Source organism: Capricornis sumatraensis, chromosome 5, assembly GCF_032405125.1.
Source record: "Capricornis sumatraensis isolate serow.1 chromosome 5, serow.2, whole genome shotgun sequence".
In the NCBI taxonomy this organism is placed as follows: Eukaryota; Metazoa; Chordata; class Mammalia; order Artiodactyla; family Bovidae; genus Capricornis; species Capricornis sumatraensis.
Window position 1 is genome coordinate 36,230,895 of NC_091073.1, and position 16,053 is coordinate 36,246,947.

Here is a 16,053-nt window from a genome sequence, read left to right on the forward strand (position 1 = left end):
CTGAGGTTGGAATTTGGTACTCTAAGACATACAAGTGAAGAATGGTGGTATTTTAAAACAGAGACTTTATTTTAAATAACAGTAATGAAGAAGAGAAAGATGATAATAAAAATGACAATAGCTCCAATATTTGCAATATTGCATATAAGCTGATCCACGGACCACTTAAACAACTCATCAATATGAGAAATAATGTAAATGCATAATCTTAGGTATTTTATTTACTTTCCTTCAATCTATTACTTAAAGACCCAAAAAAGCAAAAGAAAAAAATTAAATTTTGGAGAATGGTCCTGTTAAAAGATACTCAGCATTAAATATATCACAGAGTAGGGAGTTCTTCAAAACAGTAAACATATACTATTACAGAACTTTTTTCCTCACATCAGAGCAGTATCTGCTTCTTGCACACACATCTCATTAAAAATGCATCCAATAGTGAATCTATAGAAACTTCTCAGATCCTTGGTCCTGAGTTGTATGAACACAGGGCGAGTTAAGACTCCAGGAAACTGGAGAACAGATCTGAGCAGAAATTCAGAGGTTGCACAGAAATGGATTTTGGGTAGGCAATTAACATTCTATGCATTTCTACTTCTTAGCTTACCAAATATTGAGACCTCACTATGTACGATGTACTACCAGGTGTTAGGGATGTAACACCAAACAAATCAACCAGGCCCTTGCCCTTATGGTAAGAAAGTCAGGAAAATGGGGACGATTGGGAAAGGGAGCAGGAACAGAACGGGAGAATTAACAGGCATTTGTTGAGGTCCAATGGCAGGAGAGGGTATGACTCCAAGAAACTAATGTGATCCTTTCAGAATTCATTACAAAAACCTCTTCTTGTTTCATTTCACCTTCAATGTCTCCAGTTGATCCTAACTATTTCAGGCAAGATCTACCTGATCTTTTCTCCTCCCTAGAAGTAATAAAATCATTAAGAGAAGTTGTAGTGAAGTAAAATGAGAAACCATTTTAATTATAAATTAAAATGGAATAAAATACAAAATGTAAACCAAAATATACCAAAAGATAAAGATGTGGTATATATACATATAAACAAACACACAGACACACACACACACAGTGGAACACCACTTAACCATAAAAAAATAAATTTTGCCATCTGTAGCAACGTGGATAGACTTGGAGGGCATTATTCTAAGTGAAATAAATCAGAGAAAGACAAATACAATATGGTATCACTTATACGTGGAATCTAAAAAATACAGCAAAATAGTGAATGTAACAAAAAAAATGCAGACTCACAGACAGAGAGAACAATCTAGTGGTTGCCTGTTGAGGGAAGGGGTAATTCAGGAGTTGGGACTTGGATGTTACAGTACATAGTATATAACAGCAATATTCTGTAATAACTAAAAATGCAGTATAACCTTTTAAAGTTGTATGAAAATAATATTTTTAATTATAAAGTAAAAACTATGTTTCATAACAAACAAATAAGAATCAAAAAGCATATACCAAGGAAATCTTAGGAAAATATTTTTTTCCAACTTCAAGAGAGAAAGACTTTGTGAGTATGAAATAATACCCAAATGGTATTTTTATAAGTCAATGATCTAATTAATGTAATTCAAAACTTCTACATGGCAAGGATGGTCATTAAGCTAAATCAAATGACAAATAAAACTTGGGAGAAAATATCTACAACTAATATCACAGATAAAATTTCCCTAAAATATAAAGTGCCTGTAAATCAGTATGGAAAAGATCAACACTCCAACAGAAAAATGGGCTAAAGGAAACAAATGATTCTTTAAAATATGAAAAGGTGCTTACCTCACTCATTTAAAAAAAAAATGCTAACATAAAGAACAATACTTCATCTGTTTAGAAAGACCAGAAAATTTGGTAACACATGAGTCAATCAAAGTGTGAGAAAACAGGGTCTTCTCATTAGTACAGAGACCTACTAGACTCCTAAGAGCTTACCACTCAACCATTCCTCGGGCATGGCCTTTAACCTTATGGTCAGCTGTAATCCAGTGATTTCAGATCCAAGAAACAAACTTCCCTTTTATGGAGACTTCCCAGAAGTACCACACAGCACTTCTGCTTCTATCTCAATTATCAGATTGTTAGTCAGAGTCACACCTAACTGCCAAGAAGTATGGGAGCCTTTTAGATTGACTGCAACAAGCCGCTACATATCACAATTTGAGAAACAGAAAATGAATTTTTGATTCTCTGACATGTCCACTTTTGCTGACCAAATATTCATACTTACTAATTCTCAAGTCTTGTCTAGATATTGCAACCAAGTTATAGGTCGGGAATTCTGGGAAATGTGCACCTCCCATCTGGACAGAAGTGCCCTCCAGGGGCAAGCAACCTAAGAGCTTAAAGACAAGTTAACCATCCCCAACGTATCCAGTATACAAAGGCAGAAGAGGAGCAAGAAAATAGCATTAAAACTGCCATTCAAAAAAGGGGAGAGAAGAAAACTTACAGTGGTCACTGGTCTGTAGCAATATAGGATCACATGGATGCAGAAACAGACTTCCTTTCCTGGCAGTATCTGGGGCTTTCAGCTCTACTTCCACGGAAACCCTGGGACCTCTAATTTTGCTCTCTAGGAGCTTCTTTCTTGTTTATAGTCTCCTCCTCAGTAGACATTAGAGAACATGAGGGAGTTGCTGACATTTCTTAGCTCAATTCCTGTTAGTGGCACCATTGTTTTTTTTTCCCCCAGAAAAAAATGTATTTCTTCCTCTCTGTCTCCATGCCCTTTTCCTTATCTTCTGGACTCTCCTTGATGTAACAGAATGTGCTGCAGGACCTTTTATTCATCATCCCAGTTTTGAGTAAAATTCTAAGACTGTCATCGTTGTTTCTCAGACCTGTCTGACTCTTCGCGGGTCACCCCATGGACTATACACACATCTTTACTTCTTACAGGAAAGAAAGAACGTCAGTTCAAACTTCTCTATAGTTTCTAGATCAACCTCAAAAAAGTTTATCATTTAATTCAAAAGCATTTCCTGAGCACCTACCATGTGTGATACACTAAGGATCCCAGGTTCAAAGAGATCCTGGCCCCCATCTTGGCATGGTGGTTACAGGGTATACAAAACTGGCAGCACTCACCAAACTGTACACTTAAGATACACTCATTTTATTGTATGTAAAATATACCTCAATAGAAACATAGGCTATTCAAGGAAAGATAACGAAAGTAAACATTTAGTTTACTACAGCTGGCATAATAATTTCAAGTAAATTACATTTGTGATGTGAATTTGACTACTCTATGTGCTATTGTGTATACACCGCTGGATATTGGATGAAGTAGATGGGCCCTCTTTATGGAACTTGAAATGTTAATATTTTGTAGTTGCTGTAAATGTCTATTATACCAATTTATTAGTTGTACAACTTACTTTTAATGGTGGCACATATCAATAACATCATAAGCTTTTAGTTAGCAGACACGGGTTCAAATACAAGTTTTCTCTGTGATTTGGGGAAAATGACCCAAACCTGTTTCATCTGTAAAATGGAGTTAATGTCCTACTTCATAGCATTGTTGTGGTGACTAAATGAAGAGTGCCAAGTCATAGTAAACATTCCTTCTCATATCATCTCCTCTCAACATCTTTTGATGTCATCTTTCATGAAGGCTTTTTTACCAATTATGAATAACAGAGAATAATACTGGCCCTTTACAATGATTCATAAGTTTCCAGTTCTCAAAGCATTTTACACTTAACACATATAATCTTATTCACCCATTCATTCTTATCGAACATCTACTACATGTCAGGACCTGTGCTAGCCTCTAAAAATACATAAAAATATCCTGTGTTGACGTAGTTTGCATTTTCGAAGTGAGATAAGACTATACATATAAATATAGAAAATCAGGTGGATAAAATTTCTTTGAAGACTAGGTGAAAGGTGAGAATGGGCCAACGAGACATACAGGTGGACACATGAAGAAACTCAATATTGCTACTTAACAGGGAGATGTAAATCAAAACTATATACAATGAAGGTATCAACTCACACCAGTCAGAATGGCCGACACCTATAAGCAATAAATGCTGGAGAGGGCATGGAGAAAAGGAATGCCTCCTACACTGTTGATGGGAATGTAAACTGGCATAGCTACTATACAGAAGAGTATGGAGGTTCCTTATGTAATAAAAATAGAGCTAAATTTGATCCAGTACTCTCACTCCTGAGCATAGAGCTGAAAAAAACTCTAATTCAAAAAGATACACACACCCCAATGTTCACAGCAGCACTATTTACACTAACCAAGATAGGGAAGCAACCTAAATGTCCACTGGCAGATGAATGGACACATACACACATGAATACTATTCAGCCATAAAAAAATGAAATACCACTTGCAGCAATGTGAATGGAACTACAGATTATCATACTAATAATCAAAATCAGACAAAGTCAAATATCATGATTTCACTTTACTCATAGAATCAAAAAAATGATATAAATTATTTATAAAACAGAAATAGACTTACACAGAAATTAAACTTATGGTCACCAAAGAGGGATAAATTAGGAGTTTGGTATTAACAGATACACTACTATATATAAAATAGAAAAACAAAGATGTACTACATAGCACAGATAAATATCTTATAACCTATAATGGAAAAGAATCATATATATGTGTGTGTGTGTGTGTGTGTGTATGAATACTGAATCACTTTGCTATACACCTGAAACTAACACAATATTGTAAATCAACCATACTTCAATTTTTAAAAAATAAAATTTAAAAAAGACAGTGAGTAACAAGACTGGTGTGGAGTTTGCTATTTTACATAAGGATCAGAGAGGCTGTCTCTATCAAAATGGCATTTGGGCAGAGAATAGAATAAAGCCACACACATGTATATCTAGGAAAAATAATTCCAGCAGAGACAATAGCTAACTCAAATTCCAAAGTGAGAACATGTCTGTCCTTTTTGAAGGACAAGAAATCAAAATAGCAAGAGTGCAAGTGAACATGAAGAATCCTAGGTGAGTAACAGATCAAAGGCACATAAAACCAGATTTGTTTTGTAGGTCATAGAAAGGATTTGGGCATTTATTCTCAGTGAGATAGGAAACCACTGGAGAGTTTGATCAGGATGTGATGTGATCTTACTTTTAAAAGGATCACTCTGGATATGATAGGGAAGACTTTAATGCCTATTGGGAAGCAAGAAGGTTACTGCAAGCCTAGGACAGTATTCATAAATCTGAGTTGTACCATCATGATAGGGCTTTTTAAAATACAGATTGATCTCACAAAAAGACGTTCACAAATGCTCATAGCAGCTTTATTCATAATAGTGTCCTCTACATATATCCACACCATGGACTACTCAGCAATAAAATGGAATAAACTGAATAAACACAAAACCTCAACCCATCTACAAAGAATTATAGTGAGTGGAAAAAAGCCAATCCAAAAAGCTTACTGTATGATTCCATTTATGTAACTTTCTTGCATATGAAAATGAAATGAGAAAAACTATAGAAATGGTCAACAGATTACCATAGTTGCCAAGGGTGTGAGGGAGGGAGGTTAGCTATTAAAGAGGCAACCTGAGAGATGCTTGTGGTAATGGAAAAGTTCTGACTGTATCAACATCAGTATCCTGAAATCATATAGTCTTACAAGATGCCACCACTCGAGGAACCTAGGTAACGCGTACAGGGATCTTTCTATATGGGTTCTTACACTGTATTGAACTCCACAGCTCTCTCAGATAACAAGTTTAATTTAAAACAACGCTGGAAGTAATTAAAACATACACATCATTGGAGGTCATCCCATTTCTGATCCAGCTGAAAATGTGCTTTGCTAACAAGCTTCTAGGACTAGGATTGCTAGTCTAGGATCAGCTATGCCAACCACACAGAGTAGGAAACGGCTACCCACTCCAGTCTTCTTGTGGTTTAGGGACTAATGCATTGAGACTAGTATTATCCCTATTTTGTGGAAGAAACTCCAGTCTAAAGAGTAAGTGACTTCTCTACGAAGGGCAGTAGGAACTAAGTAGCAGGACCAGGACTCAAATCAGGTCCTGTCAGCTCAGGGTTTGTCTAAGTAAAATTAAGGTCAGAAATAATCTATTGCACAGCAAAAATTAACACAACATTGCAACTATACTCCAACTTTTAAAATTTTTTTTAAATAATAAAAAGTTAACACAGAACAGACTCATGTTTGCTCAACAGGACTGCACTGTCCTAAAATCTAAAGTTCAATAAAATGTAGGAGCTTAATTATAAACATTTCACAAACCTTCAGAAATAAACTTTAAAGTGTAGACTTAGTCTCGGTTCTTATCCTGTGCCTTGAACAAATGCTTAAATTCTGTTCCTTAGCTTCCTCAGATATGAGAACTAGGAACTAGTCCCTTTCTACTTAATTTCCAATTTCTTACTTCAAAAATATTTCTGGGTTTTATAAACAACTACAAGTTAGCTCCTGAAGTACAAAACCACTTTTGTTTCTTATCCATGTAAGTATTTTATCAAATTGGGCACTTGCCATAGCTTTATTTTCTCAAGTTCTAGAAATCCTGAGTGAAAAAGAAAAATGTGTACCAAAATACTAACAAAAATTCACTGACAACCCATTTAGTAGAAAGAATGGGGGTGTAGAAGGCAGCCACAATTTTAAGCAATTCTAGGGGATTTAAAAGCTAGTCAGAGCTCTTAGCAAAAGCATAGACGCTCAGATTCATGAAATATTAAAGCAATTACATTAAGTACATACCAGAAATGATTTCCCTGCAGTTAGCTCTCAAGAATTCCACTTTAAAACTCCCTTATGCAATAAGCTTCCATAATAGTCCACATCTCCAAGGCAAAGATAACAAAACTTAAATCGCCAAGAGGGCTTTACATTAGAAATAAGGAGGATATTTCTGGTAATGATTGGTCCAGTTACCTGAGATCACATTCATGATCATTCTCTGACCCAGACGTTTAAAACATTCAATCCAATGTGTTATCACTTGTTTCAAGCCTACTTTCCTATAATTAATTACAATTCCCCCAAATAAGGAAATAGATCTGTTTTGCGAGAATTACAAAAGCTAAGTTTAAGAAAAAGGGAGGTGACTGGTGCCTTCAAATACAGATAAAGGTCCCAGGAAACCACAACATAGAACTGAACTAGTTCCCATAAATGCTTCTATCAGAAAATAGGAAGTACTACTGTTCTGTGTAGATCTCCACAGGCTCCTGCTCAGCCACCTCCAGCTTCCTAGTGAGGGAAATCTTAAGACTCACATTTAACTCACAAATCAGACATATAAGCCTCCAATGCCATTCTCATGCCCTGCCAACACAGCCAAAGAATCCTGTTTCATCAGACTGTCACCCCTGGAAGTTAGGGCCCAGTACGTCACAGAGAGTGCTCTCTCCTTTTACTACCTCAGAACATCTCAAAAGGAGTTATTAATTCACTGCAAAGGGAAACTAGAATCCATTTGTTAAGTGAACAGACATGAATTAACTTGGAAATGTTCTTCTTTTTCAAAGTATCATCTAGACACATAGATCTCTGTTTTGAAAAAGTACCAAATGGCTAAATTTTTACCTGACAGTCCTATTAGGTTCAATTCAAAAAGGACTCAAGACATAACATTGTTAAAAACATTTATTTTAATACAGTCTATCATAAATAAGTCAGTAGAGGTTCCACTCTGCCACAGACGCATCTGAGAAGTAAGAGCCCTGTGCCATCCAACTGGTGACCGTCTGAACGATGTCCCATCTCTTATCCCAGCCAGAGAGCACACCTTCCATGTTGTTCCTCTGCATTGACTGCTTCCAAAACCAGATGACCAAACAGTCCTTTATCCCCAAAGTAAGCTAAAATGTTTGTGAAGAGGAAAAATAAATTAAACCCCAAAGTAAAGCTTCTCAAACACAGCTTAAGAACTAGAAGATTTTATACATTTATGTTCATGTTTACTCAACCATCAAATTCAGAATTAGCAGAAGAATCAATCTCACTGAGTAAAAAAAGCAGAGACCTATTTAAAGAAATACAATTTTATTACTTTTAATTGTAGTTACCTATTATAAACAAAAAGGAAAACATAAATTGAGGTCAATCAAAAGAGTGACATGAAGGATTGATGCAACCAGAAAATAAAGGTATATCCTTGTTAGATACAGAAAGGAGACAAGATGTGTTTTATTTCTAAGCCCTGTTGATTAAAAATGTAGTTTCTAGTAGTAAGTCAACTTAAATAAAATTGCATTACAAAATGACAATATAAGCATTCTGTTAAGTTTGTATTTATAAAGTATTTTCCTTGTGTGTATAAAGCAAACCAACACGCATTTATTTTCAATTTTCAAAGGTGTATTAAAATCTCCCATTAAATCCCAAGTATATTTGCATACAGTTAAGATATGAAAACAAAATATTCATTTATCAAGGTCTCTTCCTCATTGGCACTGAGCAACTAAAATAAACAGAAAAGAAAATCTTCCTTGGCCTTGTACAGATAATGGGAACAATCATTCTCCCAGTTAGTTAATATTCATGTATTTTGCCTAAATAATGTTTTACTAAGATATTGCCCCTTATTCACTAAATATTGCATTTCGAATAAGGTATTCATATCAAACAACCTAATACACAGAACTATCCTGTGTGAAAGAGGATGGATATCGATGAATGGGGACCTAATCCCAAGGAATCCAACAACTTAACAAGGAAAATACACCAGTAAATCTTGAACTACATTATTTTCATAAGTACTATATAAATAAATTTATATATAAACAATAAACTTTATATTCCTGAGTTTTACATTAATAAAACATTTACATAACTGAAAACCCTGACAAATACAACTCTATTCCTTTCAGACTAGGCAACCCAGGAAGACCTCTTTAGTCAGTCTTCCCAGTATAAGCAGCATCGTATATGAAATTCTGTAACAGGATAACCCTTTTCAGCACTCATTTCCTTCCTAAATCACAAATACCCCTGGAAAGAAATCAGAAAATGTCCCTAATGACAGAAAAGAATGATCATCACCACCAGAAAGGAGAGGGGCACTCAGATGACGATAAAGACATGAAAAAGCGGGCGGGGGGGGTGGGGGGTGGCTGCCTCACTTTGAAGGGCCAACTCCTGGTGAGATATCTGAAGCCAGTACTACAGAAGGGCAGATCTATCCCCACTTCTGGGTTCTGTATCACCTGGGGCACAAAATACTGTTTCCCAGCATGCAGGTCCAGTCTAAAAACTGTACAAGACGAAATGCTATATCAATTCCTGTCCCAACACCACAAAGAAGTTAGGATCCTTTAATTAAGTTAATTCAGCACTTTCAAAGTGTTCCCCAAGTATCTGGCAGCTACTTCAGGTACTCACAGGACAAAACGAATGAAAACAAGCACAAGCATAATACAAAGCAGAGAATGAGATGCAAAACACAAAAAATGGAGCAGTTTCTGCTAGGAGAAGGTGGAAAAGATTTAAGGAAGAGGTGATAAATTTGAGATTGAGCTTTTCGAAAGGTAGGTTTTCATCTAGTGGAAACTAAGGGAAGAAGCATTTCAGGCAGATGGAGAACAAGCATACAGACAAAGGCATTAAAAAATACAGTTTATTCTGAGATTCACACACAGTATCATGTGGCTAGAGCCTAATTTCCACAGGAGAAAAGTGGGGTGAAGGAGAAGACAGAGAAAGGCTAAAAATTATTAAGTTTATTGCTCATACATTATGTGTCAAGCACTGTTAATACTTTACATACAATAATCTTATTCAATTCTCAGGACAATCTTATAAATCAGATATTATAAACTTCTAAAAGACGAAACTTCATCTTAGGTTAATAGCCTCTTGGAAAGAAGTATTTGATAATTTTCAGTCCTTGAAAAATGTTCACACAGCTTGACCAGGTAGTTCCATCTCTGATAGTATTTCCTAAGGTACTGTTTCCCTTAGGAAATAACTGGTCTAAGGTCAATCAGCTACTCAGTAGCAGACACATTACCTGAGTCCCCATTTTACAAAAAAGAAAACTGATAGTTCAAAGAGTAAAAACTAAAAAAAAAAAAGCCTGATGGGGACCTCTGAAAGCAGTTTTAAGGGGCTGTACCACAAAAGATTAAGAAAAGAGAGGGAAGTGAAGAAAGGAAGCAGGGAGTGAAGACCATTCCTTGAAGAATTTTATCAGTAAAGAGTAACAGCATAAATGGACATGTGGACGGCACGTTTGGCAGTACCCTGAAGAAAAAAACCTTGCTTTGAGAAAAGGAGAGACTGGCAAGGCAGAGAAGGTGGAGGAAATTCATATCAGATCGCACTGTGCTAAGCAGCAGATCATATTACCTGTGGGAGGCCACATGACCCAGTGGAAAGTGTACAGGCCTTCGAGACAGACATACATCACCACCCACAGACTGTATGATCAGCTCTGAAGGACTGAAGTAACAATTAGTGATGCTGTATATAAAGCACTTAACACAGTGGCTGACACACTACAAATGACTGTTAGTAATATGACCATTATTATTCTTCCCATTCTAGAAAATAGTAGCTTAGATTAGGAGTGTGAAGAAACAGATCTAGAATAGCAGTAAAAAGTCTGTTAGGACGATCCACAAGAAATGTCTGGAAGACAGGTCAAGGTGGAATTCCACAGCACCTGTGCACGGGCACTACTCATCCCAGTGCTATGAGTACCAGTCCTTTCTACAAAGTAATTCTTCCTGTTCCAGATTCTGCCACACACACACACACACACACGCATACATACGGTTTTCACAAGTATGTACACACACGTGCATGTGAGTATATGTATACATATACTCCGTGTAGCTGTGTGTGTGTACGTGGAAGTTTTCACCAGTGTTTATCCAACACCATCAGGGTTGTTTTGGAGAAAGGAAATTTGAAAGGAATGCATTTTCAGAGCCACAAATGTCCGTACTGCTACTGCTGCTGCTGCTAAGTCGCTTCAGTCGTATCTGACTTTGTGTGACCCCACAGACAGCAGCCCACCAGGTTCCACCGTCCCTGGGATTCTCCAGGCAAGAACACTGGAGTGGGTTGCCATTTCCTTCTCCAATGCATGAAAGTGAAAAGTGAAAGTGAAGTCGCTCAGTCGTGTCTGACTCTTCGCGACCCCATGGACTGCAGCCCACCAGGCTCCTCCATCCATTGGATTTTCCAGGCAAGAGTACTGGAGTGGGGTGCCATTGCCTTCTCCAAAATGTCCGTACACTGACTTATTAATCCCATGAGAATTTATCACAAGGAAATAAATCTAAACCTATAAAACCTATGCACATAAAAATGTTTATTACATTGTTAATTAAAACACTAAAAAAACCCTGAAAAACCTAAGTGATCAACAACTGGAAAATACATACGCTATCAATTCTAATTCGGAGAAGGCAATGGCACCCCACTCCAGTACTCTTGCCTGGAAAATCCCACGGATGGAGGAGCCTGGTGGGCTGCAGTCCATGGGGTCGCGAAGAGTCAGACACGACTGAGCGACTTCACTTTCACTTTTCACTTTCATGCATTGGAGAAGGAAGTGGCAACCCACTCCAGTTTTCTTGCCTGGAGAATCCCAGGGACGGGGGAGCCTGGTGGGCTGCCATCTACGGGGTTGCACAAAGTCAGATACGACTGAAGCGACTTAGCAGCAGTAGCAGCAGTTCTAATTTGGGGTGAAAAAAAAATTATCTGTACTGTTGTTAGAATGATACAGAAAGTTTCACATATCTTAATAAGGATAAGACAGGAATATGGGAATTAAGAACAGTTCAGCTTTTAAAGTGGCAGGATACGTTAGTTCTTTTCCTTTTAAAACATGCTTCACTATGATTATAACACAGCACAGTAAACAGAAATTAGGAAGACGAGAGAAAGCAGCTACCCAATAATGAAAGTTAGACTGGTCTGCAAATTGCTGCAATTTTCCAACAGTCCAAAACTATACCTGACTGATAAAGCTCCATTACAATACCTAGCACTACTTCTCTTCTGCTTGCCATGATTTAGTACTTATATATGAACATTTGCCCTGCAATGCGTATTTGTAAGAGCAGTACCTCAAAACAGTTGGTTCAGGCATTCCAGGATCTGCACCCCTCTTAAATCCTGGAGGAAAGGGAGAGGGAAGAAAGAGAATAAAGACCAATTAAAACTCTAGCAGACAAAAAATTTACAATGTTTTCTTTCTAAATCAGTATTTGGTAGCCAGAATGACATCCACATCTACCAGAATTACCTAGATTTACCTGTGCAACAGAATAGTTTTGAATCTTCACTAGAGTATGTGATCATGTGCAGAACTAATCAGTAGGGAAGACAAACTACCTTATTCCTACAATAGTAGCCCTTAGCATACACTGTCTTTCATTCTTAGTCATTATCCACAAAAAAGACAAACTACCAAATGAAACTGAATGAAGAACTACAAAGAGTACTAAGACTTTTTTTTAAAGCATATTAAAAAAAAGCAACTTACTTATTTTCTATTGGAATATAGCTGATTAAAAATGCTGTGTTGATTAACAATGCTGTGCTGGTTTCAGATGGAGAGTACAGGGACTCAGCCATGCATATCCATGTATCCATTCTCCCCCAAACTCCCTCCCATCCAGGCTTCCACATAACATTGAGCAGAGTTCCCTGTGCTGTACAGTAGGTTATCCATTTTAAATACAGCAGTGTATACCTGTTCATCCCAAACTCCCTAACTATCCATTCCCCTCATTCTTCCCCACCCCGCACGAGGTTGTTCTGTGAGTCTGTGAGTCTATTTCTGTAAAAAATTATACTTTTTTAAAGAAAAAAATTGAAGATATCTTATTTTATCCCCATGAACCTCTCTTTACGAAGCAACCAAACGCTGGTGATAGAGGGAAAAAAACCTTCAAGCTATTGTTAATTAAATCAATGCTCTTATTACTAGCAATAGCTGTAATCAGACTAATCAGCATTTAAAGATGATCCCTGACCCTGTGTTTGGGGAACCAGAATCTTTTATAATGGGCAGGGACAGCATGCCTCCCCTTTACACTGGTACTATTTTCCAAAGCTGTCCACCCTACAAACATCCTTAAAAACATGAACAAAGAGTGGTCACTGCCTCTGCTCACAAGATTTATAGAAATTCAAGACACTATGGAGAATTGTCTTCCAACAGGTAACTCACTAAAATCTTTTTGTTGGTAAATGTCCAAACAGATGCTTTATCAGGTCACTGTCCTATTTTATAGCACTATATTCCCACAGTACTTTAAGAAGCCCTAAAAGGTTATGTTTGAAACTAAACTACACAAGAAATTCAATATGCACTTGCAAAACTTTACTGAGAGCTGAGGTGGAGAAGTAAAGCGTGGGAACTAGGTCAGACAGAAAATTAAGCTTAGATACAGTATGAGGAAAAAACAGTGGTTAACAAGGAAAGATAAAAAGATAACCTTAACATCAGTCTCCACCTGAGCTAGACACAAGGGTACCAGCACTAAACTGCAGGATTACTGGTAATCCTAGTAAAAAGAAAATAGCCAGTTGCACAAAAAGGAAAATAATTCTAGAGTGGAAAAGAAAAAGCATTATCTACTCTTCAGACCAAAACCCTCCTTATACAGATTTTAACCACCAGCTGCAGCTTTCTGGCAACATAAAAGGAATTTCAAAAAGGAGAGGAGAAAAGGTGCCTGAAAAAGACTTATAGAAGAGCAAAGACTCCACATGGACAAAGAAAGCAGGTGAAGACTAAAATGGGACCCGACATACACAATGGAAATAGGACACAGAACAAAGAAGGGGAAGAATCAAAGACCCCTTAACTTCCTTCCTTAGCTAGAAGGACAGCTCCTCCCAGTGTCTGCCTAGCAAAACTGGGCCCTTCTACAGATAAGTGAAGGCTGGGGAAGAGGACAGTTTGGGAGAAAGAAGGGAATAACAGCCTGTAAGAGCAGGCTAATTACTTGCTCTAATTTTCAATACCTACACAAAGTTACTAAAATCTGGGGAACTAACGCTTCTTTTAAAAATGCAGTACTTCCCTGGTCCAGTGGCTAAGACTCTCTGCTCCCAAAGCAGGGGGCCAGGGATCCATCCCTGGTCAAGGAACTAGATCCTACAAGCTACGACTGAGAACTGGCACAGCCAAATAGGTAACTCGTTTTCAAAAACTGTGTCCTAGGGACTTCGCGGGTAGTCCGGGAAGCGGTTAAGAATCCGCTCTCCCACTGCAGGGAGTGCACAGGACCACGGTGCAGCCAAACCCCGCGCCCCCTCCCCCCCAAAAATGCGTTCAAAATAAGGGAGGAAAAGGGTCTTTTAAAGCCCTGCATTCTGAAGTATCTCCAGGTTATTAGTTGGCTTGCAAGTCATGGGGAAATGGGAGCCGCAACTGCCTACGGAATATCCAGCATAATCAAACGCTCCGTCAAGGCTGAGTGAATGTACTGCGTCTTACAAAAGACGTGACACCTAAAAAACATAAAACCAAAAACAAGCAGCAGCATCTAGTTAAAAATCATAGGATTGTGAAATGTGAACCGGAGTTTTTCAAAATGTCAAACTCTACGCTCAAACTGACAAAGGCGGAAAGCTATCCACTCCGTCCTACTGCCTGAACCGGGCAATCAGTTTAAAAATACAAAACTACCCCAGGCGAGAAACGGTGTAAAGTCAATGTGCGGCCCTAGGCAAAAATATGGGCCTTACCACTTTCAAATTTCTGCAATACAGCATGGTGGTTAAGAGTATGGGCCTTGATGGGCCACTGCTTGAGTTCATAGCTCCCCCATTTGACAGCTGTGTGGCCTTCAGCGAAGAACAAAACTGTTCTATGCCTCGGTTTCCCCGCGCGTAAAACCTTTACCTGCACGTGAGAATGCAGAAGCATCCAACAATCATTGTCATAATCATGCCTCAAGGCAGTGGCATACCCACGAGGCTTAGAACCTCTTTCCACTTAGGCCCACCTGGAAAGGTGACAATAACCTTCCCGAAAACACACCTAGTGTCCAAATGTGAATTAATCACTTTCACACACATCAGGCCCTCAGGTCCACGCACATCAGGACTTTTCAGGTCCCCCAAATCCTGAAAAGTAGGTCACCTCTTGCTTACAGATGTAGTAACTGCACGGGAAATATTACGTGACTTGTTAAAAACCAGAAAGAAAAAAAAGGGGGGGGGTGGGGGGGAGGATAGAACAAGAACGCGAACTCAGCTTAGACGGACCACGCTTGACCAGAGAGCCTCGAAAGACGCGCTCGGCGTGGTCGCGTTTCTCCCTCACGCCTCAGGCCAAAATGGAGTCTCAGCATCCGCACCCTCTTCCCTCCCGTCTCCTACCAGGTTCTTCTCCCACTGACCCAGGTAAATCACGAGAGGAATAAAACCCCATCGGATGGCAAATTGTCCTCCCTTGAAAAGTTGTTGCAGCCTCTGCTTGGCCTCTTTGCTCAGCTTCACCATTGTAACAGCGCTGCCGACACCCGCGAGACAACAGCAGCAAACAGCGTCAGGAATCTGCACGAAAGGAGACGCGCACGCGCCACACCGGCCTTTACGGCAGGAGTCGTGAGCGTCGCCAAACGAAGGTCGCAATTCATCCTCCTTATCCTGCCTCGCCCCTCCGCGGCCCCGCCTGTGGAAAGCGCATGCGTTGTTGATTCTCTTCGTTGTTGCTGCTGCTGCTAATTCTCTTCGTTAGGAGGTCCAAATTCCCTTTGCACTATTTAGGAATCGCCAGGTTTCCTTGACTGCTGGATGCCTGGGGCAATGTTCAGGAGATTTCTTCAGCCCTCAACGTCCTTTCTCTTCCTACAGCCGCACCCACTTTTTAAAGTTTATCTCCAAGTGTTTTTTTATCTAACAGAGAAGGAACGTTAAGGACTGAATATTAGTCCCAACTTTTATTCTCACTTGCCGTATATTCTTGGACAAGTTATTTAACTTCCCTCTTTATCAGCCCAGGGATTTCTTTGGAGGGAATGATGCTAAAGCTGAAGCTCCAGTACTTTGGCCACCTCATGCGAAGAGTT

The 16,053-nt window shown here is 38.7% G+C and overlaps 1 protein-coding gene across 1 annotated transcript; it reads right to left on the reverse strand.

The window, feature by feature from the left end:
- Window positions 1–7,681: 7,681 nt before the first annotated feature.
- TOMM7 (translocase of outer mitochondrial membrane 7) lies at window positions 7,682–15,528 on the reverse strand. The gene is made up of 3 exons (XM_068973369.1): window positions 15,382–15,528; window positions 12,091–12,139; window positions 7,682–7,869 (listed from the first exon to the last, which is right to left on the reverse strand). Exons 1-3 carry the CDS (start codon window positions 15,482–15,484, stop codon window positions 7,854–7,856), a joined length of 168 nt encoding a protein of 55 aa, XP_068829470.1. The 5' UTR covers window positions 15,485–15,528; the 3' UTR covers window positions 7,682–7,853.
- Between the last annotated feature and the right edge of the window lie 525 nt (window positions 15,529–16,053).

What these genes read in the sequence shown, in the direction of transcription:
- TOMM7 (XM_068973369.1), bottom strand. Translation starts at nt 15,484, where the DNA reads ATGGTGAAGCTGAGCAAAGAGGCCAAGCAGAGGCTGCAACAACTTTTC. An exon ending in TCCTCTCGTGATTTACCTGG is followed by an intron (nt 12,140 to 15,381) that starts GTCAGTGGGAGA and finishes CCTTTCCTCCAG; the next exon opens with GATTTAAGAGGGGTGCAGAT.